The sequence below is a fragment of the Leucoraja erinacea genome, chromosome 15 (assembly GCF_028641065.1).
Source record: "Leucoraja erinacea ecotype New England chromosome 15, Leri_hhj_1, whole genome shotgun sequence".
Taxonomy (NCBI): domain Eukaryota; kingdom Metazoa; phylum Chordata; class Chondrichthyes; order Rajiformes; family Rajidae; genus Leucoraja; species Leucoraja erinaceus.
The window spans coordinates 18,443,807-18,469,481 of NC_073391.1; the positions used below are offsets into that span (position 1 = coordinate 18,443,807).

At 43.0% G+C, this 25,675-nt stretch overlaps 1 protein-coding gene across 1 annotated transcript in view; it reads right to left on the bottom strand.

The window, feature by feature from the left end:
* btbd16 (BTB (POZ) domain containing 16) overlaps positions 1-25,675 on the bottom strand; it is an 84,214-nt gene that overhangs the window by 45,422 nt on the left and 13,117 nt on the right. Inside the window, exons 5-12 of the mRNA XM_055646802.1 lie at positions 24,370-24,443; positions 22,162-22,311; positions 15,795-15,974; positions 12,628-12,742; positions 10,653-10,722; positions 6,250-6,380; positions 3,439-3,558; positions 1,347-1,438 (exon numbers count right to left, since the gene is read on the bottom strand). Of these exons, the coding sequence (XP_055502777.1) occupies positions 1,347-1,438; positions 3,439-3,558; positions 6,250-6,380; positions 10,653-10,722; positions 12,628-12,742; positions 15,795-15,974; positions 22,162-22,311; positions 24,370-24,443 (932 nt within the window). The remainder of the gene's footprint in view (positions 1-1,346; positions 1,439-3,438; positions 3,559-6,249; positions 6,381-10,652; positions 10,723-12,627; positions 12,743-15,794; positions 15,975-22,161; positions 22,312-24,369; positions 24,444-25,675) is intronic.

The following is a 25,675-nucleotide window of genomic DNA, read 5'->3' on the forward strand; positions in this document are numbered from 1 at the left end:
CTGTGATGGATGTTTGTGTGAATTTAATTATGTGTATGTCTGTAAGACAGTGTCTTTGTTTGTATGGCTGTGGAAACAACATTTCGTTTGAGTCTCACTGGGGCTCAAATGATAATAAATTTGTATTGTATTGTATTGTATTGTATTGTCTGTGGGAAGTAAGTTAGAACTATAACCCCTAGCATGCCTGTTCTAACTAGTCTCAGCATGAGCAAAATAATCAAGTCATTCTCACTGAATGCAAGTGTCTCTGGCAGAGCCCTGGAATGTTTCCATGTAAATAAGTTGTGGATGTGGCAACTAAGATAGCCACCACCAAATACATACTGTGGCACACACATTAACCTCTTGACATGCTGGTTTGGAGGTATTTCTGGGAAGTTTTTCTTCTATCTATTAACCTCCTGTATTGTGTGTATCCTGCATTTTGTGCTATTGGAGGTTCATATAGAATAGCTTGCTGAAGGTTTTGTTGAACCTGAGGTATCTTCTGAAGTTCATCATAATTTTCGCCTAAGTTCATCGTAATTAGAACCATTGCTGATTGATAGTTCAGAGCTGCAAGGCACCAATCAACTGTTGTAAATGCAATAGTTTGGAAACTCAACTCCCAATGCTTACAGTTAGTTTTCACCACAACCTCGATGAATAAAGTGCTTCTACGCATCTCACAAGGTGAACAATCTGTCAAATCTTCAAGATTCTAAACAATGTTGAGCATTTGTTTAGTCTTCATCCTTGAGTTTCAGGCTGCTTGGGATTCTTGCAGACACACATAAGCAAACCGATCCATGTTCAAATCATTCTAATGGGGTAATTAATATATAGAGTTTGGCACTTTTGTGTCTACCTTCGATCTAACCAGTATCTGCAGTTCTTTCCTACACATTTTGTCACACCATCCCCCCTGACCTCCGCCTTTCTGATACAGAACGGTCTGTCCTCAGCAGAGGCTTCACCTTTGTTCCCCTCCGCCTCTATCTCAACGAGTTCCGGGTCCGCCATGATGTGGAGCTATTCTTCCGTCGCCTCCGCCTCCGCAAGCCACAAAGTATATTTGAGAAGATACATAAAATATTTTGCATATTTTCTTAAAGTTCAATGTAACAATTAAAACCATGTAATAGGAAAGAATTGTATAAAACAGTTGACCAGAATAGGGAGGAATTATGTAAAATTATAAAATCAGCATGATTAAATAAAAGTACCATTGAAATATTCCTGCAGTGCTATCGGTATATCCAAAGCCTAAGTTTGGTTTAAAATGAAAGGTGACAATCCACAACAATAAACATTACAGTTCTGATCAATGTAAAATAAATGGGCTGATTAGAAAGCTTGCTTACTTTCAGTTATTCCATGTAGACGGACAGTCTGAAACAATCCAAAATACTTTTGACGAATCTCCTTTTCCAGATAGACGACCATGTTTTGCAAACTGCAGGAGAAAAAAAGTCAGTTCAATGAACGTGGTTAGATTTTCTATTCAGTGTAGATGTTTTTTCCTCAACTGGAAGAATAGAGCTAAAGGAAGTAATTCTAATTCTTACTGAATGGAACGAGAATATGAAGCAAATTTCCAAAAGTTTATTTTGGGAAGAAGTTTTTGAAAATTCATTAATAGTATCTTCTGGTGTTTTCGTTAGGTAAAAACAATAGTATAGGACATGTAGAAAACCCACATTACTCTGAGAATTGCCTCTTTCCAAAACTGAACTGATGAAAATAGGCAGAATAATTTAAAATCAAAGCTAACTCCAGACTTTTTTAATCAAAAGTAAATAAAATTATTGAAGAGGTAGGAAGCAGATAATTGGGAAAAAGGACTCAAAGACCCTGATGTGTAACAACCAAGAAGACAATGGGCCAAAATCTAGGAAGTGGGACTAGACTGAAGAGTACGTTTTTTTCCAGATGATATGGACGTTATACACTGAATTGAGTCATTTTGTATACTAGAATGCCATGATTTTAAAACTCCACATTAGATCTTCCATAACAATCTTGATGGAAAGAATTTTTTAAAAATATCAACGTTGTGAATGTAGATGTAAAAATGTAAGGAATGCTATTTACAAATACATTCCATTCTTATTTTTATGGTGTACAGGTAGTCCTGGTTACATATAGGTTCGGTTTCTGGGAACTGTCCGCAAACAGATTTCTCCATAAGATAGGTACGCCCTTTTTCTAGAAAAAGCAGTCCCAGCACTTGGGATAAATTTTGATTTTTTTCAGTTAATTAGGAATGCCCATTGGGTCTTGAGATTAAAAGGTGGTTCACAGTAGGCATGGACCAAGAAGGAACATTGGGTGGACTTCCTGTTTCACTCTTTTATCATAAAAGTGTACCAATATTAGTGCTTCAAATGTGTGCTCTTTGAATTACTCTTCCTGATACCATTAGAATAGCCACAGCCCCAATTTCACTTCACAAGTGAACAATTAAATCTCCAGGTGGACATAAACAATCGGTTGCAACAAAAGAATCAACAGCTGCTAGTTGGACAAGGTCAAATTGGGAACATATGCTGGATGATAGTGCCCCAAAACTATTTACATTTTGGAAAAAGAATAAAAATTGACATATTACGAACCTTGGGGAAGAATGAAATAGGATTTAATGAATTATCTGAATTACGGGTAAATTGATGATAACCTGAGCTGGTATTAACATATGTAACAAATGTCAATCAGCTGATTGCTTAAATCCAATCTTATTGATAAAGGATAGATTTTTGGCTGTGATTTTAGGTCAAAAGGAGGGAAGTGTGATATGTTGAACTGTATTTTGCAGAAATTAGAAAACGGAACACAAATGTAGAAACAAGGAACTGTAGATGGTGATTAACTAAAAAACAAACAAAGTACTGGAGTAACTCAGGTCAGGTAGCATCTCTAGAAAATATGGATGGGTGACATTCTGGGTCGGCAAGCTTCTTCAGACTGATGGTGGGGGTGGGAGGGGAGAAAGCTGGAAGGGCAGAACAAAGCCTGGCAGGTCATAAATGGATACAGGTTTGGGAGAAGAGGGGGGGGGGGGGGGGGGGGGGGGGGAGATGGTTGGACAAAGGCCAGAAATGAGAGGTGTGAAGGTGTGAGATGAAAGGATTTTAGAGTTGTGAATTGTGAAGCTAGAGCAAGATATGTAGGTGGAAGAGCAGTGGAAGCAAGAAATAGGTGTGAATAGGAAGGGGGGGTTGATGGGGCAGTTTGTAGTTACCTAAAATTGAGGAATTCAATGTTCATACTATGTAAGCTACCCAAGCGGAATATGAGGTGCTGTTCCCCCAGTTCAGATGTGGCCTCACTCTGACAAAGGAGATGGCCCAGGACAGAAAGATCAGTATGTATTCAACATACATATTCATCATCCAAAGATATCAATTAAATCTGCTAACATTTATTTATTATAAAGAAGAATGGTAAGATAATCACCTGATAAAATAGGCTACGATTGTACTGTACGGTGGCATTAACCGTATCTCAGTGTTCACCTGAAGAAATATCCAGGAGAGGATGATCTGCAATACGTGGTATTCAGTAAATGTAAACAATCTGTAAAAACACAACATCATAATGTATATTTCAACATAAGGTATCATGGTAACTAAAAGGGAAATGTAATGAGGTGATTTGCAAGGAAGTCACAGAATAAAATTATTTGGACCTCAGAAACCTTCAGCCCTCCATGACCACATTGCCATTTTTGCCTGTCTATACTAATCCACTGTCCTTCAAAGCCTTGCCGATTCAAGTGACTATCGAAATATTTCTTAAACAGTGATATATAATCTGATTTTACCACTCCTTTGGCAGTACATTCCCAACATCGACCACTCTCTGTATAAAAAGCTTACTCCTCAAATTCCCCATAAAACTTACCTTAAACCTATTTTTTTATTTTTGAAACCCTAACCAAATGTACTTTTTTCCTTGTTATAAAACAATTGTTTTATAACAAGGAAAAAATGATCAGAATAGGCCTTCCAGCATCTTTCGTTGCTATTCTGTCACTCAACGAAATCATGTTTATTCCTCCTTTGATCCATACTTTTATTTATAACATCTCATGTTGAGGTGCAATTCCGCAACTCCTAAAGCCAGTAATAGTTTTTAAAAACAATGTTATTCAGGTAGCCCCTAGCACTTGAACTTGATTCTTTGATCTTGCACAACACACACATAAGACAGCAAGAATCATTGGGCACTAATCAGAATGAATAGTTTTATAAACGGACCTTGATGGCCATTTTTCTCAAGTTTCCGTTGCTGCAGATGGCCTCCCTGAAAAGTGGAAATAATAGAAGATATCCTATATCAAAAATTAGTCCTGATCCCAGGGAAAAAAAATATAAGGGTCACGATGTCAGATAGAAACCCCACTCCATAGTATTCCCAGTATGTAAAGCAATCTAGGTTTTAACATCATGGGCAGCACGGTGGTGCAGCGGTAGAGTTGCTGCCTTACAGTGCTTGCAGCGCCGGAGACCCGGGTTCGATCCTGACTATGGGTGCTGTCTATACGGAGGTTGTGCGTTCTCCCCGTGTCCGCGTGGGTTTTCTCTGCAATCTCTAATTTCCTCCCACATCCCAAAGACCTACAGGTTTGTAGGTTAATTGGCTTGGGTTTGTATCCTTGGTATAAGTGTAATTATCCCAAGTGTGTTTAGGCTTGTGTTAATGTGCGCGACTCGCTCGTTGGTGCGGACTCGGTGGGCCAAAGGGCCTGGTTCTGTGCTGTATCTCTAAACTAAACTAAACTAAACTAAATCAACTTATTTATATACGGACTTGGGAAATCCAATTGGATGTAATTGCAATGATTACCGTGTGATCATGGTCACAATTGTTCTTGAAAACTGACCTAATTGAAATTTAGTTGGAAAGGTCTTTGAATAAGAATATAATTAAAATGAGATGGCAGACAAGCAAAAGTGCTAATACGGGAATGCGTCCAATACTGCACGTGATCTGAAATTATGAAAGATGTTGAAACAGGATATATTCAATATGTCAACGAATGATAAAAAGAACAATGTGTGGTTTTGATTATTGTTCAGCAACCTGGCACAGACTAGTATAATGGTAAACTTGGATTTACAATTTGTTATCAAGAAAGATTACAGTTTATAGAGTACTTGAAGTTTGCTTTAAGAAATAGTTTTTGATTCTCAAAGCTGACTAAGTTATTCAGGGTAGGATTCAAAAGCTAATTATTACGTTTATAGGGTGGTTTTAGAAGAGAATTAACACAGAAATGTGAATGTTATATGTGAAAAAATATAAAAATGCAAAATCAAGAGTGAACCTAAAATTTATCTTGTTAGTTTGCCTAGCAAACATAAAAGACACAAAAAGCTGGAGTAAAGGGCCTGTCCCACTTGGCCGTCATTCGCACGCCATTTACGCGACCTGCTAGTGTGTGGGTAGCGTGTGGGTAGCGAGTGGGTAGCGCATGGGTAGCGAAGTGGTGTGGAGGAGTGTGCACAAAATCTACGCGCGCTACCAGCCTGTCGCGTAACAGACGGCCAAAGTGGGACAGGTTCAAGACCCTGGCGAGGCGCAATGCCTCACCTCCAACAGCAGCAGAAGCAGGCAAACGATCGCCGAGCTCAGCCTGGGGCTCACGGCCGTTGCGGATCCGGATCTGCCCCCACTCCTACTCCCAGAGCTGGGCCAAGAAGATTGGAGATAGACACAAAATGCAGGAGTAACTCAGTGGGACCAGCAGCATCTCTGGAGAGAAGCAATGGGTGACGTTTCGGGTCAAGACCCTTCTTCAGACTGAAGAAGAGTTTCGAACCGAAACATCATCCATTTCTTCTCTCCAGAGATGCTGCTGGTCCCGCTGAGTTACTCCTGCATTTTGTGTCTATCTTCAAATGGCGTCACGCGCTCCAGACGGCTGTGCGGACGCATGATGACGTGCGTGACCGTCGCGCATCACTCACTACCGGCCTATCGCGTAAATGACAGCCAAGCGGGACAGGCAGCATCTCAGGAGAGAAGGAATGGGTGACATTTCAGGTCGAGACCCTTCGTCATTCTGACGCGACCCGAAACGTCAGTCAGAAGAAGGGTCTCAACCGGAAAGGTCACCCATTGAGTCTGAAGAAAGGTCTCGACCCAAAACGTCACACATTCCAGAGATGCTGCCTGTCCCACTGAGGTACTCCAGCTTTTTGTATCTATCTTCAGTTTAAACCAGCATCTGCAGTTCCTTCCTAAACATAAAAGACAACTAACCTTGGTGATAATAAAATGTTTCGCAGGACCTCCATATTCAAATCTCGCAGAGTGACCTCATATCGTAGATGCACTATAAGATTTAATTCAAGCCATCTCTCACAGGCTCGTTTCAGCCTGTCTTGGTTATACTAAATCAGAAATAACAAATCAACATATAATTCAAATAATCTACTCAACCTAGATACACAATCATCTGAAAAAAAACATAAAGAAATTGAAATGAAATTTTCCCATATAAACAGATTTTGTGTTGTTACATCCAAACTCACAAGTGAGAGTATTGGTTTGTATATACAGTACCCTTTAATAGAGGAATAAAAAAAGATCATGAGGCAGTAATTTGATTATTTAGAGAGCTGTGTGCAATTTGGAATCTCACTTCCTCATATTACAAACATTTCTATTAATTGTGCTATGTAGATTTACTAAGATACTAAGAGGACATAGGGACTATTTTGAATAATTTATACGTTGTGTTCTTCATGCAACTTGTCACACTTTGGACACATTCTACAGCTCTCCAACCATGTAAAGCATTGCACACACATTGCATTTACCAATATGTTCTTTTGCAACCATGTTGTTTTCATCCGAGATAACACATAATGGGAACCAGCAGATTCTTACTGGGTTGGAAGAAACATGATTCTATATTATTACTGCCCACAAGAAGGCAGTGATTGTAAAGAGAATGCCAAATGCTGAGGTCACACACATTGAATGGGGAAGTGTTACCTCAAGCTACTTGGCCACCCCACCATCCTTACTCATAAACAATTATTTATGAACCTTTATCCTCAAACCTATCATCACTTAAAGTTCCATGTAGAACTCATCACACTCGTCCATCTACAGTAACCACATATGTTGTACTAGCTTTAACAGTGCAGGCTCCCAAATCAAGAGATCACCATCCCCTATGCCATCCCTTAAGGCCGCATGTGGCCTTCTAGGCCGTTAAGTGCGGCCTTTTGAATGAATGCAAATTTTGTAAACAAATCCTTTTATTTTTATTTATATGTTTTTGTTCGTCTTTTATTATTTTAATTTAAATCTTAAAATGAACGTATTTAAAATACCAAAGAGTAAAAGAAGATCCAACAAAATAATCCTATATCTAATTGAAGTTTCTTGGATGCGGGCTTATTAGATTACAGCTAACAATGTGGCCTTCCAACATGAAAAGGTTCCCCAACCCTGCCCTATGACCTTCAAGAAACTGAAAAAAGAGGAAGAACCGGTTTATTCCTGAAGGAAGTGGAGAAAGAAAAGAGCAAGAAAGAATCACTATGCCAATTGTTATGGCTGTCTCCAAATCCAGTTCAAAGGCTGGCACCCACATAACATTTTATTTTTGGTGTGTATTAACTTTTTTGTCAATGATTAGTGATGTACAGCACTTTGTTGCAGCTATGTTTGTTTTTAAAGTGCTCTATAAATAAAATTATTATTAATTATTATAACATAAGTTATGGGGGGAATCTGGAATCATTACAGTGTGGCATTCAAGGTAAATTCATCAAACCCAACCACAGTCATGGAATTAGAGCCTCACAAGTCCTCATATCCCAGATACATAATATCACACACAATGGCTAGGCTATCTGAAAGTTTATGGACCATTGGCTGGATAATATAACGACAGAAGCATGATGGTTAGTCGAGTCTGCTCCTGTATTTGGAAAGATCGTGGTTGAGTCTGTGCCTCAAGACTGCTTTACAACCAATCTCCACCTAAATATTTAGGTTATTCTTTTCTATTTCAAACACCTTTCTATGCAAAAATCCATGGATCATAGTTTTGAATACATTAATAACTGAGCATTCAAGTTCTCCAAGTAAAGATTCGGAAGATTTATAACATGTATAAATAATTTATTTCCATTTGAGTCCTAAACAGCTGGCCCCTTATCGTGTGGTGAGCGGCTTATCTCAAGGCATTCCAAACCCCTGAACAAAACTCAGTTTAGAGTGCAATTAAATACTCCACACTTGTCTGGACAAGTGCATTTCCAATGATATTCAGAAACTTATCAACAACCAGCACCAAGTTGTCCACTCGAATTGCATACCAATCCACCAGCCTGATCATTCATTCCCTCCACCAGTGGCCACATAGAGGCAAAAAAAGTATCATCTACAAAATGCACTCCAGGTATACAAGTAGGCTACTTCATTCACAAAAACGGCAACATGCTTCATGAGAAAGGATAATGGCAGAAAGTACCCAGTTCCCTTCAAGAAGCACATTATTTTATCATGGGAATGTACAGCTGTTTCTTACTGAATCTAGAATCGATTAATCAGACATTATATTCCTTTCAAAATCTTCTGATTATTTATGTTATGATATTTGAAATGCCAGATGACCATATTTTTAATGATGAACAACAGATGTTGGGCTGACTGGTTGTCTATTTTCGCACCCTCTCTTTTCCTTGACGTACACTCTGAAAGTCACCCTCTCCTGTCTGGAAAGGCTGGCCAATTCCATAGTGTGAATTCAGAAGTACAATACCCTTACAGTCTGACTTCTCAAGTTGCAAATTTCCATTGAATCATAGATGCTGTTCTGAAATGTCAAAAGGATTCAGTCTAAATACCACAGTGCAAACTCTCTGTGATTTCAATGTAGTTATTGCAACATTCATGGTTTGGCAAAGTCCTGCAATGGGAATCTAAAGTAGTCATGGTGTTGCTCCCACTCACGATGCACCTCATTATTGCACCAGAGTACAACAAACCTCTTAAAGATAACCCACAAATAATAATTTAATATTTTTAAGTACATGTTGGTATTTTATGTTTTCATTGTTTTCAGTAACAATATTTGATTAAATTGGGGTAGAAATGGTGAAGGCTGGAAGTATAATTAAGATTTTGTTGTTAAACAGTGGGTAGAATGATTTCTATCTGTTGTAAAAAATGGTTGACATACCCTGAAAATATGATGGTGCAGTGAAATTTGTTGCCTGACCATTTCATTTAAAATAAACTTGCTGTGAAACAAAATATTTTAACTCTAAACTAGATTATATACAATCAACCTTTAATAAGGCAATGCAGATGTCAATGAAAGCTAAAGACTGTGTCTTTAAAAATTACCATAGTGATGCCCCTGTCCCACTTAGGAAACCTGAATGGAAACCTCTGGAGACTTTGCGCCCCACCTAAGTTTCCCGGAGGTTTTTGTCAGTCTCCCTACCTGCTTCCACTACCTGCAAACTCCGGCAACCACCTGCAACCTCCGGGAACCGCACGGAAACCTTGGGTGGGGCTCAAAGTCTCCAAAGGTTTCCGTTCCAAAGACAATTATTGAATGATTGTGTTAGTCTTCTCCGGAGGTTGTCACCTTTATGTGATGGAAGAACTCACGTGTGCCTAAGATTCTGAGAGCTAAACTGTCTGTAGCTGTGCTCCTGGCCGGGTCACCCATGGTGGCAGGTCAAGGGGGAGGTTCATGACAAAGAGCAGCCCAAAGCGCGGCCCAAGCGTGGACCAACACTGAAACAGGCGGAGGATGGTGGCTGATCAGGAGGTGGAGTACCACAACGGCTGAGAAGGTGGAAGAATGTTACAGCACGGAATCAATGCCATTGGACCTGTGTCTTTCTCTGTCAAGAACTACTTGGTGGCAATCCATGCACCAGTCTCCCCACACGCACGTGCAGAGACATAGAAATAGGACCCATCAGGAGGACAATCATACTCGACTTCAAGTCATCACCAACCATGATAATGTGTTAGTGCACCGCATTCTATTGTTTTATAGCTTTTTGTGCCACAATGTCTAAAATTCAACATTTTAAATGGCACGATAATCCTAAATTAAACCATAATTATTGGAAATTGCTCAGATAAATGTGAACTAAGACAAATACTTCTAATGTGCAGATGAACTACTGCCTTATCATTATCTCAAGAACAAATTCTGTTTATGGAAAATGGATTCTTATTGTAAGTAAACATGTAAATCATATCTTATTCAAAATATGGTGCAAAGGATGTGCACAAAGTTAAACTATCCACAGCATGACCACTCTTTTAGAACATTTGAAGCCGAAATTAGGCCATTCTTTCAATTCTGCTGTTGAGAACCACATTTGTTAATAGGTGCTCCATTCACTGCCGTGGCTATGCAGTCACAAAACACATCATTCTAGAATTTGCTGCAGTGAATTTTGGATGAGGGCCTGGCAAGCAAGATGATGCATAACCTATCTCTGCAACTTCGGGTGATCATAATTTTACATAAGGTAATGTAACATGAATTCTATGAACTAACGTTCTTTCAAATGATCAGACTCTGCAATTGATGTATTATATTTAGTCGACTCTTACAATATGGGGTTCTTAAAATAATTACCGTCATATTATTTTAGGAATTAATAGTAATTTACCTTCATAGCAGCTTGATGGAAGTGACAAACTGTGGCGGTATTTATGTTTTCTAGCATAACAATTGCACACCTACAATAAGAACATATTATTTTCAACTATTAGAATTAAAATCAGAATTGGTTGATTGTTGCGATTTCTTCTGTAATATTTGATGAAAATATTAAAAATATATATTTCATTATCAATTATAGCTGCATAAACATCACTTTCTAAGAGAAACATACCCATGTAATTTATTTATGTCAAGTTTATACAAGAATCCTAACATGAAAATATGACAATAAAATAGTGAGGATATTAAAGAATAGTTGTGCAGATAAAATCAGGATAAGCAAAGTGAAGATACATATGCAAAAACAGACTTGCATATGTATCTTTAATTGAAAAAAATATTGTATTGTGCATTGCCTTATAATTACACAAATGCCTGCGTACTTCTGAAGAGTTGACAGATTTAAATGTCGGAAATTAGGCAAACTATTTTCCCCACAGCAAGTCCCCTTAAATAGCAATGTGAACCTGACCAGATTACCTGTTTCAGTGATGTTGATTTATGAATAAACGCTGCCCAAGGACATTGGGGAAATATCCCTCACTCTCCTTTGCAGACAATACAATGAGGCTTTTTTTTTGTACTCGAGGATGACAGTGGGACCTCAAAGTAACATTCCATGCTGAAGGCAGCACCTCTGACAGCAACAAACCTAAACTAGATTGGAATGTTAGCCCAGATTTTTGTACCTGAAGTGCTGAAAATGGCTTGAAGCCATTAACACCACAGCTTGGAGACAAGAGTGCTACCAATTATGTAAACCACTGACATATGAAATAAATATATTGAAATGTCATTCACAATGTACATGTGCGAATGTTTAGTAGAATAAGTGTTTTGTGCAATCTTCATGCTAAATCATATGCATAAGGGTAACTTAGGAATGGATATTTAGGATTCTACGGTGGAACTTGAACATAAATCATCTGATTCATGGGCAAGAGTGCTACCAAATGGACCATTGCTGATACTGCAAGAAGTAAATAATTAAGTTAACAAATATAACCAAAGTATAAAGGAAAATAGATATTTATGTGTTATAATGTGCCAATATGTGATTGGAGAATTTGTGAAAATAAGTTCCTCTGTGAATGTTTCTGAGGCAGAAAGCAGTGGCCGAATTTCACTCACAAATTATCTGCATGAACATTGCACCATGGATAATATAGCACCATGCAATTTTATACACAATCAATACTACATTCCTAAAATGTTGACATATTTAGCAAACTAGGATACAGGATTTAGCAAACAGAATAGGAGTGCTTTGTGTTTTATAGTGAATTGTTTTGGTGCATATTTTGTTAAGATTTGCCAGAAGCACCTCATGCTTAAACATTCCAAGACCCCCTGTGCAAATGCAGACCTCCTAAGCTTACAACACAAACTCCACTGCTACTTTTATCAGCTGCACCCTGCTGCCAAACTCCACACAAAGTTAAACAGATGAGTATGCACTTTCTGAAGTTCAGTTCTCAGATTCCGTGCCAGGTTAGATCCATTGCAGGATCTATGATGTCATTCCTTTAAATGGGAATTACTCCACTTTGAGGAGGAAAGGTAAGAATACGGAAAGTCATTTTTGTAAACTATTTGCATTACATTTAATATTTTTAATTATTTACTTTTTTTTAAGTATCTTTGATTAAATATTAAAGCCTTTTTTTTGGACCAGTGTTTTCAAGTCTGCTAATGCTTCATACCAGATAAGTGGTATGCTTGGCTGCAACTGTTTACTTGCCCTAACTATCAGAAACTACTGTAATATATCAAACATTGTCATGTTAGCTCTACAAGAACTGAAACCAATAAACAAGCTACTAAGAAACCTCACACAGGTGCAATTTCATCAAATTAATATATCATAGGAATAGCATAAAGCTTCCATTGAAATGTTCTATATTTATAACCGAAATATTTACTTTTTAAATAATGTTCTGAATTTCAGAACTCCTGCAGCTGCAAAGACTCCCAAAATATGTTCTGCTTCCACTTCTGGCTTATCATTATATAGGTTTCCTAGTGCTATAGAAAAACCTAAACCAAAAAAAATATTTATTAGTACATACAATAAAGATTCACTGCAAGTACAGAATATTATGCCTAAAAAATGTAATTTCTCTTCAATGAATGGATTGCATTCAATTTGGTTATTTTTAAGGCTTACCAAGAACAATAAATGATATCACACCAGTTCAAAATAGATTAGGTCAACCAAGTACGAGTTAATTGAATATTCTACCTATAATCAAAATCCCTGAAGTTGAAGTATTTGCATTGTTAACATTTACAAATACAAATCTCTAAGCTTTAAGATCTCTGGACTTCCAGAAGGCTTTCGACAAGGTCCCACAGAGATTAGTATACAAACTTAAAGCACACGGTATTGGGGGTTCAGTATTGATGTGGATAGAGCACTGGCTGGCAGACAGGAAGCAAAGAGTAGGAGTAAACGGGTCCTTTTCACAATGGCAGGCCGTGACTAGTGGGGTACCGCAAGGCTCAGTGCTGGGACCCCAGCTATTTACAATATATATTAATGATTTGGGCGAGGGAATTGAATGCAACATCTCCAAGTTTGCGGATGACACGAAGCTGGGAGGCAGTGTTAGCTATGAGGAGGATGCTAGGAGGCTGCAAAGTGACTTGGATAGGCTGGGTGAGTGGGCAAATGCATGGCAGATGCAGTATAATGTGGATAAATGTGAGGTTATCCACTTTGGTGGCAAAAACAGGAAAGTAGACTATTATCTGAATGGTAGCCGATTAGGAAAAGGGGAGATGCAACAAGACCTGGGTGTCATGGTACACCAGTCATTGAAAGTAGGCATGCAGGTGCAGCAGGCAGTGAAGAAAGTGAATGGTATGTTGGCATTCATAGCAAAAGGATTTGAGTATAGGCGCAGGGAGGTTCTACTGCAGTTGTACAGGGTCTTGGTGAGACCACACTTGGAGTATTGCGTACAGTTTTGGTCTCCTAATCTGAGGAAAGACATTCTTGCCATAGAGGGAGTACAGAGAAGGTTCACCAGACTGATTCCTGGGATGTCAGGACTTTCATATGAAAAAAGACTGGACTCGCTAGAATTTAGAAGATTGAGGGGGGATCTTATAGAAACTTACAAAATTCTTAAGGGGTTGGACAGGCTAGATGCAGGAAGATTGTTCCCGATGTTGTGGAAGTCCAGAACAAGGGGTCACAGTTTAAGGATAAGGGGGAAATCTTTTAGGACCAAGATGAGAAAAACAGTTTTCACACAGAGAGTGGTGAATCTCTGGAATTCTCTGCCACAGAAGGTAGTTGAGGCCAATTCATTGGCTATATTTAAGAGGGAGTTAGATGTGACCCTTGTGACTAAAGGTATCACGGGGTATGGAGAGAAGGCAGGTACAGCATACTGAGTTGGATGATCAGCCATGATCATATTGAATGGCGGTGCAGGCTCAAAGGGCCGAATGGCCTACTCCTGCACCTATTTTCTATGTTTCTATTATATTTTATGAATCTTAAAATGGACAGACTCAAGCTCGACTTCCAAAAGTCTCATTACAATTGAATGCGGAATGCAGTTAAATAATTTCATTGGACTATGGTTGCTATTATCAGTATGTAGGAAATAATGTTAATTAATAGTTCTTTTTCATATTACCCATCATTAATATTACAATGTTTCAACATTTTACAGATCTGTAAAGATTTGACTTCAAGGATTGGTTGGGTAATATGCTGCAAGAGGCTGAAAGCTAGAATGCACATTAAATATGGATTCACTGCCGTAAGAAGGAAAATGGACAGCTTTCTGAGAGTTGAGATGTTATGAGTACTGTGGGTAGATGTGAGATTATTGTAAATAGTGGTAAATTATTGTAATCTCCCTACATCTTGCTTTTTTTGCTTTCGTGGTCGAAGTAAAGTTAAATTTAGGTTTCTATTATCTGAGTGTTTCACCTCCACGAATTAGGCTTGATGGCTCATTGATTGTTTAAGTAGGTAATATAGTATCTAGGACCTTGGAAGTATTATGAGTGTCATTGCTGGAATCACCCAACAGTTGCTCTGATTATAATTATCACACAAAAATATTTTCAATAAAATGCAAAAAGATCCATTTAAATGATGTTCAGAGGTTGAACATAATAACTTATAGTTACAATCCAAAATAACTTATAGTTATATTACCAGATATTAGAAAGCATTCAATTTGAAGTTTGGCCAAAGGTTTAGATTAGGCTATTTCCAATGAATATTTCGTTGCGTTGGTTAAAAAACACAAACAAAATGTAGAAAATTGAAGCACTGTCACCATCAGAAGACACGGAGGAAGCTGAATTCTTCATCTAAGTATGTGATGAAGACATACAATGCATTTACTACCAAACAGACAGCTGTGGAGGCCAAGTCATTGGTTATTTTAAAAGCAGAGATTGATTCTGTAGCTTCTTGATTAGTAAAGACGTCAAAGGTTACGGGGGGGAAGGCAAAAAATGGGACAGAGAGGGAAAAACTAGGTTAGCCATAATCAAATGGCAGAGCAGACTAGATGGGCTCAATGGCCTTATGTTTGCTACTATGTCTTTTATGACCTTATTAAACTTTGTCCTTGAAATATTAATTTTAAATTTAAGACAACTGGGTCACTGAACATAAGATTACCCATTGCAATTTTTACTGACCCACTTTACATCCATGAAAGAAGCTAAGTAAACAAGCAAATATTTGTTCTATTCTCTAAAGAATGGAGTTTTGAATGTTCTGGTGATAAAATCACCTCCAATCTTTAAAACGACATTTACCATATGAAATAAATAAAAATTCCATTAATTTGTTTTGACCACGAAATTACACTTCATATCACAAACAAAAGCTTTGAATGCTTATATAAGTGGTGTTAGTTTTAATTTTTTAATGGAGTTAAGTCAATTAACAAAGTCATTATAACACAGCAATTTTGGTCTGTGAGATACGAAGTGTATGTGAAATGGTTTTATTATATGTTGAGCTGATTGAATTTTATTGAAGACATATTTATAGAGTACAAAAGAAAAAACAAGTGAATCACAATGCACAATAATTGATATCATGTATTACCTTCTTTGGTAACATGTGGGTCTTTCACATCAAGCTTCAAACTGATCATTCTCTTCAGACTTTTTATTTGAGTTGTGGCCCAGCGGTTCTCCTTATTATGTATACTGCACAGATTACACTTCATTAACTTGTCACACTTGGATTCACAAGTATCTTTCCTACCACAGTGATACAAGCCTGCTATAATGAATTGAGACTTTACAATTAGCATTATGTTCAAAGAAACATTCAGAGTGAAATTTGCATTTGAGCTTTTTTTTTTCTTGCAAACAAACAAAAGAGAATTTTCTAACTTGAGTTAATTATTTTTGCATTATAGGCATTAGATACATTTGCACAGGCAAGATTGAACCCAGGTAACAACATTTGAAATATCTTTCACTTAGAAGTGGTTAGTTTATCTTCCCCTAAAATATCAATATATGACACCTTGCCATATATTGAGGTTGTGAAAGGTACTAGATTAAAGCTTTTTTCTTTCTTGCTAGTGTTATGAATGGAAACAATGAATTTCCTCTTCAATTCGGGGGAAAAGTTACTTTTACCCTGATGTGTAATGAAAACAGCATTAACAACATGCAAGTATATGAAATTAGTACTAAAACATCACTTGTCAACTTCCAGCAGCATTTTCAAATGAAATTTGGTATTTAGCCATATATAGAGATATTAACATAGGTATTCAAATTTTTAGATGATTAAAGGAGCTGTCCCACTTGTGGGACCTAATTGGCGAATTTAGAACAGTTTTGGAGAGTTTTAAAAAAAATAAAGTTGAAGACCAGCTTCGACTAGCTACGGCTAACTTCGGGAAAATTGGACACCGAATAGTGGAGAGTGAAGACGACCTCCTTCGACTATGAAGAAGACTATCTACAACTACCTTTGACTACATTTGATTACCTAGGACTACCCTCGATTACCTACGACTAACATGCCGACCTACTACGACTAAACCTACGAGTAAAAAAAGTATCGATTTTTTCCATAGCGACCTTTTTTTATTCGCGGGCATTTTTTAACGTATTGAAAAAAATTACGTGACCTAGCTGAGGCCTCGAGTACGTGGAGACCACTCTCGAGCATGAAGGTGAGTTACGAAGACCTCCTACCGTCTCGTGTCGACCATGCTGCGAGTATGAGTCGAAGGCAAACTCGCCAGAACTCGCGGATTAGGTCGCCCAAGTGGGACAGGCCCTTAAGGATTGTCAAAGAAGAATTGAGTAAGAGATGTAATTTGGAAATTCTAGTACTTTTTTGATTCAAAGAAGGCATGTTTTATTTATTTCCATTTCCAAGATGTGTATTTGCAGGCATTGCCAGTATTTATTGCATGTCCTAATTAGTCTTGAGATGGTGGGATGAGTTGCTGCGTTGAACAATGCAAATTGCATGATCTGCTGGATAATGAGCTCTAAGATTTGTACTTGCCAACAATGAAGGCATGGGAACACATTTGAAAACCAGCCTACTCTCCAACTTGTGGGTGTGAGTTGCTTGATGGGTATGCAAATCTTATCCTTTTAGGTGATGGGGGTCACAGGTTTGGAAGTGCTGTTGAAGAGTTGGTGCTATGACTTTATGCAATCTCGACTTAACAAAGTTGGTTAGTTTAACACTGTAGTGCGTGGGTCTCAAAATGAGGCAAGTAGTCTGAAGTTTGAGAAGCACTATACTTTAATTCCTCCCGGTTCAGGGGAAGACGAAACCAGGAAAAGATGGCACCCAAACCCTGCCTTTTATACCCTCCGGCTAAGGACCGCCTCCGGACTGCGCCACTCCTGTGCCGAGGGGTTCGGCAGTATAATGGCACGACCCTTAGGAGCCGCCACAGGACCCCCCCCCCCAGAACCAGAGGCACAAAACGCACCGGCGGGCGCACGACCCGGCCGGCCCGCGTGCGGAAGTCAGCAGATCCCGGGGCTTGCGGGGGCGTAGGTGGAGGGACAGGTCGAGGGACCGGCGGGAGGACAGGTGGAGGGAGTCGTGAGGGGGGGCGCCCTCGGGGCCGAGGTTGAGCAACCAGCACCGGCTGGTCAATGTCCAGGTGCGCCGGCTTTAAACGGTCAATCGACACGGCCTCCGGCCGGCCCCCCATGTCCAGGACAAAAGTCGACTGCCCGTGTTCCAGCACCCGGAACGGGCCCTCGTACGGCCTCTGGAGTGGCGTCCGGTGGGCATCACGGCGCAGGAAGACGTATGGGCAGTCCGTGAGGGCCATTGGCACGTGTGGGCGAAATGTCCCATGGCGGGACGTCGGGACGGGTGCGAGCCTGCCAACTCGCTCGCGAAGGCGTTGAAGGGTGGAGGAGGGCGTTTCCTGCTGCTCCGGCGCCGACGGCACGAACTCCCCGGGCACTGTGAGTGTCGACCCGTACACCAGCTCCGCCGATGATGAGGCCAAGTCCTCTTTGGGAGCGGTCCGGATGCCCAGCATGACCCACGGCAACTCGTCCATCCAGTCCGGGCCGGTGAGCCGTGCCTTCAATGCCGCCTTCAGCTGCCGGTGGAACCTCTCCACCAGACCGTTAGCCTGCGGGTGGTAAGCCGTGGTGTGGTGCAGCTGCACCCCCAGCAAGCGAGCCATGGCTGACCACAGCTCGGAGGTGAACTGTGGCCCCCGGTCGGAGGAGATGTGCGCCGGCACCCCGAAGCGAGCAATCCAGTGCGCGGACAACGCACGAGCACACGTAGCCGATGAGGTGTCAGCCAACGGAATGGCCTCCGGCCACCGCGTGAAGCGGTCCACCATGGTCAAAAGGTGGGTGATGCCCCGGGACGGTGGAAGGGGCCCCACAATGTCCACGTGGAGATGGTCGAACCGCCGGTGAGGTAGACCGAACTCCTGGAGAGGTGCGCGGACATGGCGCTGGATTTTTGCCGTCTGGCACGGGATGCAGGTGCGAGCCCAATGGGCAACTTGCTTGCGCAGACCGTGCCACATGAAGCGAGCTGCCACCAGTGCCGTTGTCGCCCGGATTGATGGGTGAGCCAGTCCGTGGATGACCTCGAACACTCTCCGGCGCCAGGTGGCAGGGACGATGGGGCGCGGCTGACCGGACGACACATCGCACAGGATCGTCACAACCCCAGGACCGAGAGGGACATCCTCAAGACGGAGGCCGGAGATGGCAGTCCGGTAGGTGGGCACCTCGTCGTCCGTGAGCTGTGCCGCCGCCAGAGCAGAATAGTCCAATCCGGGCGCCACCTCGAACACGGCATTTATAGCAGGGCGGGACAATGCGTCGGCCACCCGGTTCTCTTTCCCCTTGACGTAGCGGATGGCTGTGGTGTACTCGGAGATGTAAGCCAACTGCCGCTGCTGACGTGCGGACCAGGGGTCGGAAACCTTCTGCAGGGCGAAAGTGAGCGGCTTATGGTCGGTGTAGGCGGTGAACGGGCGGCCCTCCAGGAAGTAACGAAAATGGCGCACAGCCAGGTACAGAGCCAGGAGCTCACGATCGAACGCACTGTACTTGGTCTGCGCGCGGTTGAGGTGCCGACTGAAGAAGGCCAGAGGCCGCCAAACTCCGCCTGTCAGCTGCTCCAGTACAGCACCAACTGCCGACTCCGAGGCGTCCACAGTGAGAGCAGTTGGGGCATCTTCCCGCGGGTGCACCAGCAGCACGGCCCGAGCAAGGGCCTCCTTCGCGCCGTCGAAAGCTGCCTCCGCCTCGTGGGTCCACTCAACGCTCTGTTGCTGCCCACCCGCCAGAAGTTGATACAGGGGCCGCATGATGTGGGCCGCGGATGGCACGAAACGATGGTAGAATGCCACCATGCCGACAAATTCCTGCAGGCCACGCACCGTGCGTGGGCGGGGAAACCGACGGATGGAGTCAACCCTGTCAGGCAGGGGAACCGCGCCTTGCGCAGTCACGCGGTGGCCGAGAAAGTCAATTTCGTTGACCCCAAAACGGCACTTGTCCAGGTTGATGGCCAAACCATGCTCGCTGAGCCGCTGACAGAGCTGTCGAAGGTGAGCGCAGTGTTCCTGCTGCGAGCGGCTGGCCACCAGGATGTCGTCCAGGTACACGAACACGAATTCGAGGTCACGACACACCCCGTCCATGAGGCGCTGAAAGGCCTGTGCAGCGTTTTTGAGGCCGAACGGCATCCGAGTAAACTCGTAAAGCCCGAATGGCGTGATGATAGCCGTCTTGGGTACGTCATCCGGGTGAACCGGGATCTGATTATAACCCCGCACCAGATCCACTTTTGAAAAAAATGTGGCCCCAGCCAAATGGGCCGTGAAGTCCTGGATGTGGGGTACGGGGTATCGATCCGCTGTTGTTGCAGCGTTCAGCCGTCGGTAATCCCCACAAGGTCGCCAGCCCCCGCTTGACTTAGGGACCATGTGGAGTGGGGACGCCCAAGGGCTGCTCGAAGGGCGAACGATCCCCAAGGCCTCCATCGTGCGGAATTCCCGCCGTGCCAGACGCAGTTTATCTGGTGGCAGTCGTCGTGCTCGTGCATGGAGTGGTGGGCCGGTAGTCGGGATATAATGTACAACTCCGTGGCTGGGGGTTGCTGAATGAAACTGCGGAGTGAGAATGTCCGGGAACGCAGCCAAGATTCGTGCGAATCGGGAGTCCACGGACGCCAGTGGCCGTCCCACCGGTTGACTCAAGCGCAACGTGATCGGCTCCATTGTAGTGGCGTTGACCAAACGCTGACGCCCGACGTCCACCATGAGGGAATGCGTCCGGAGAAAATCGGCTCCGAGCAATGGTTGGGAGACGTCGGCAACGGTGAAGTTCCACGAAAAATGGCAGGAGCCGAGCACGATGGGAACCATGCGCAGTCCATATGTGCGGATGGGGCTGCCGTTCGCCGCGGTGAGGACGGGCCCCCGCTTACCGGAACGAATGTCGGCCAGCGAAGGGGGCAGGACGCTGAGCTCCGCTCCTGTATCCACGAGGAAGCGGGTCCCGGAGCGCCGATCCCAAGCGAAAAGGCGGTGAATTTGGCCGGCCACCGCGGGGACTATTGGCAGCCGGCCCAGGCGTTTCCCGGGAACGTGCATGGCTGGCGGCATTGTCGTGCTGCAGCACCCCAGCGCTGATGGAAATAGCACCAGCTCCTTCTGTTGGTGTTATTTGGAGCTTGCCTGCCCCTGCTGGTGGTGCCTGCAGCTTTCTGGCGCTGGACTGCAGGTGCAGTACCCCTCACTGCCGCTGGGGGTAATCGAGCAGGCCGTCGGGCTGGAGCTGTCACTCCTTCCACAGCTCCCCCGCCCCACCGGAGGAAACCGGGAGCTGCCGCGGTGATGTCATCGGCGCGCCTGCCGACGGCCAGCGCGTTGACGTCATCCGGGCACGTCGACCTGAGCGTGACCTCGTCTCTGCTGACGCCCAGCGCGCTGACGTCATCAGGGCGCGCCAACCACATGGCATCGGCGCGCCTCCCGAGGGCCCGAAGGTCGGCAAACGAGGCGTCGGTGAGCTGCAATCGAATGTAGGCCGGCAGCAGATGCAGGTAAGTGTACTCGAACAACAGGCACGGCGTGTGCCCGTCTAATAACGCCACCATTTCTTTTAGGAGGGTAGATGGCCGCCGGTCGCCCAGGCCACCCATATGCAGGATCCTACCTGCCCGCTCCATCCTACTTAGTCCGTAAATTTGGAGCAGGAGCTGTTTCAGGCCGAGGTATTTATCATTGTCCGGGGGGGCTGCGAGGAAGTCCGTGACTTCTTCCACCGCATCCTGGTCGAGGGCCCCCACCAGGTAATAGAAGCGGGTGGCATCGACCGTGATGCCCCGCAGGTTGAACTGGGCCTCCGCCTGCTGGAACCAGAAGAGCGGCCGGGTGGTCCAGAAGCTGGGCAGTTTTACGGAGACCGCGTCCAGAGACAGGGTCGGGCTGGCGTGTGAGGAGGTAGGGCTTTGTTCTGTCTCCATCATGATGCCAATGGAGCGTCGGGGGTCACAAATGTAGTGCGTGGGTCTCAAAATGAGGCAAGTAGTCTGAAGTTTGAGAAGCACTATACTTTAATTCCTCCCGGTTCAGGGGAAGACGAAACCAGGAAAAGATGGCACCCAAACCCTGCCTTTTATACCCTCCGGCTAAGGACCGCCTCCGGACTGCGCCACTCCTGTGCCGAGGGGTTCGGCAGTATAATGGCACGACCCTTAGGAGCCGCCACAACACAGAATTATATCGTCTTACTTATAAGATTTCTGCTCACTATGAATCAAGGCTAGATATGGTAACTTAACTGTCCTGAGAGATCACATTGCTTGATCTGCAAATGTCAATGCCATGCATTGATTTTATTTCCTTAAATTCTATATCTGTGAATATTTTGATTTGCTTTCCACCAAAATAGTTTATGGTCCAAAATTAGCATTACTTTTATTTGCATACCTGCTTGGCAAATGTCTGCTGGCTCTGGTGATTTGTTCCTGCAATACTCTGACTGATCTGAAGTATTCATTAACTCTTGCAAACGTTCTGATTTTGAAAGAAAATGACTGTGTAGCTCCCATAAAGTATCCATACTTTCCAGTACCACATCTGATGAAATAGGGATGAAGGAAATGTTTATCACTTTGTAATTAGAGATGAGCATAATTTATTAAAGAAAGTAATACTTACCTAATAATAATTAGGTAGTAATAAATACCTAAAGGGCCTGTCCCATTTAGGCAATTTTATCGGCAACTGCCGGCGACTGTCATAGTCGTAGCAGGTCACCGAAAAACCAGCGACTGGACCACCCTATGACAATGTTTACGACAATGTCTCCGATCCATTAGGACGTCCACCTACGACTATACCTATGCAACCTACGTCCACCCACGACAAGCTACGACCCTGTCGTTGACAACTGAAGACAATTCAGTTGCCGGTACCTGTCGCTAGTTGACGTAGGTTGACGTAGGTAGTCACCAATGGAATTAACCGAAGACAGCACCGGCAACAACCTACGTCACCTGGCGACAACCTACATCATCCTGACGCCAACCTACGACAGCACCTATGTCAGGAGAAGTCAAGCTACGCTCATTGGTGTCAAGCCCACTGTCGCCGAAAATTTTTGATCATTTCAAAATCCAGCGGCGACCAGAAAAACGCTCCGAATCATTGGGCGACCGAGGAGACTACTCACGACAATACAGGTGACACCCCTTCGACCATGTGGCGACAGCCTAGTCGCGTGCAGTCGCCTAAAAAATCGTCTAAGTGCAACAGGCCCTTGACTTATGTTAACCAATTTCACTAATTTAATGAATATAACAATTACAAACAAAAAGTCATCATACTAATCTTGATACGGAAATTATCTTGGTCTAATTTTAATACAATGAAATTCCATCAGATAGGTACTTTAGTGCCTGTACGGCCTGAAAATTGGATGGGCAGAATCAATGCAAATTATATCCATTCATTATCTCCATTTGCCGCCTGAGTTTACCCTATGCTTTTCCCATGGATTTGTGGTCTTCCAGACAATGTTGGAGACCTTGCTGTTGCATCCACCACAGGGCAGAGTCAGTAATGGGCTTCATGCAATGGCCCCTGAGATCCCAAATGCCCTGGCGACCTTTTAGGTAGCTCTTTGTAGTCAAAGGTTTTGAACTTTTTATTTAATTGAATATTTGGAAAATATATGTTCACTGAGAAATATTGTAAATTGCTAGAAATTAATAGAAAGCATAAACTAAAAGGAAAATTAAATTAAAAAAAAGCACTTTAATGCACTTATAAGACACCACTGACGCAGATTAGGGGTTGTGCGGCATTCACCAGCTGAGGCTGGTACAAAGCTTGAAGGCCAGGCGCCCTCAACTCAGGATGTTTATGCTCTGCCCTAGACTCAGTGGAGGAGTAGGATCTCGAACCCCTAGATTGTCTCTGACTTGCACGTTGTAATGTGCTGTTGGAGAAGTTCGAGCTGAGCGGACCTGGGAAGAGGATGTCACAGGTTCACTGCAGAACAATTTGCAAAAGGTAAGTACAATTAGATCCAAAATTACTGTAATGTTACATCTAATAGTTATGCATAAATAACGGGAAAACTTTCATTTAGTTTAGTTTAGAGACACAGCGTGGAAAAAGGTCCTTCGGCACACGAGTTGATCACCCATTCACATTAGTTCTATGTGATCCCACATTCTCATCCACTCCCTGCACCTTTGGGGCAATTTACAAAACCCACTTAACCTGAAAACCCACACAACCTCGGGATGGTGGGAGGAAACTGGAGTACCCGCAAGATACCCATACAATCACAGTGGGAACACGCAAACTCCAAACAGACAACAGCCAAATCAGCTTCAAACTTTTTGCTCGCTGTGAGGTAACAGCTTTATCAGGTGCTCCACTGTGTTCTTGAGGGAAGAAACGTTGCCATGTCCATCATGCATGGGTCACGGGATCTATAGTAATGTGAGTGACGTTTCATTGCCCTACTTTTGAGCTATCTTACCATGACCCTTTCTAGACAATTAGAGAAGGGCCACATGTACTGGTACTGTCAGTGTCCACACCTACCTTCCCATTCTAACATCCTAATTCATAAGCTCCATAATTTTGGTAATGGTTACTATAGCTAGATTCAAAGAAACAAACCTGGAGTTAGGCCATCTCTCAGCTTTCTTGAATAGCTACAAGAGATTTCACTGGGTTTAATGGCTTCAGCTGTGCTACGGGCAATCAAGAAACAAAAGTTGTTAAGGAATCTTGAACATACTTAGGCCAGAAAAGGCCAGAAATGTATAAACTAGCTATTGATATATTTATTTTAGCCCTCACATTGTGATAATGTTTACTTCAGATAATCTAGTTAGATTATGCCAACAATTAAATTGCTAAATATGACAGAGAATATACATCTTTATGATATGCAATACAATATGATAGAATATTATTTATCCCAGGAGGAAAATTGATCTGGCAATAGTCATAAAAAACACAATATACATGAGACATGAAATTAAAGTGACGAGTGGAAAGGCTTGGGGGATGTGCAAATATTGAGGGGGTGGGGGGGGGGGGGGGGGGGGGGGGGGGGGGGGGGGGGGGGGGGGTGGGGGGTGGGGAGCGGAGTCAGACTCAGTCTACCCCCACAACAGAAGTGGGAATTGTAAAGTTTGACAGCCATAGGGAAGGAGAATCTCCCGAGGCGTTCAGTCCTGCATCTTGATGGAACCAGCTTGTTGCTGAAGATACTCCTCAGGTTGACCAATGTGTCATGGAGGGGGTGAGCTGTATTGTCCAGGATGCTCCGCAGTTTGAGGCGCATCCTCCCCTCCAGGATCAATTCCCATGAATCCAAACTCCGCCCCCAGGATGGAGCCAGCCTTCCTGATGAGTATGTTTTCTCTCTCCATCCTTTCTTAAAAAGTGGAGTTAAATTGGCTACCTGCAGTCCACAGGAACTGATCCAGATTCGAGCGAACATTGGAAAATGATCACCAATGCATCCACGATTTCCTGGCCCACCTCCTTGTGTACTCTGGGGTGCAGACTATCAGGCCCTGGGGATGTATCTGCCTTCAGTCCCAACAGTTTACCTAACACCATTTTGTGACATGTGGATTCCCTTCAGTTCCTCCATCCCACTAGATCCTCAGTCCCCAAGTATTTCTGAGAGATTGTTTGTGTCTTCCTTACAGAACCAAAGTACATGTTTCTGTACTTCCTTACAGAACCAAACTACAAAGTAACTGGTCTGCCATTTCCTTGTTTCCCATTATAAATTCACCTGTCCCTGACTGTGAGGGACCTACATTGTCTTCACTAATCTTTTCCTTTTTTACATATCTAAAGAAGCTTTTAGTCAGTTTTTATTTCCCCCGCAAGCTTTTTTTCATGCTCCTTTATCCCCCTCTCCATTAATCCCTTTGTCCTCCTCTGTTGAGTTTTGAATTTCTCC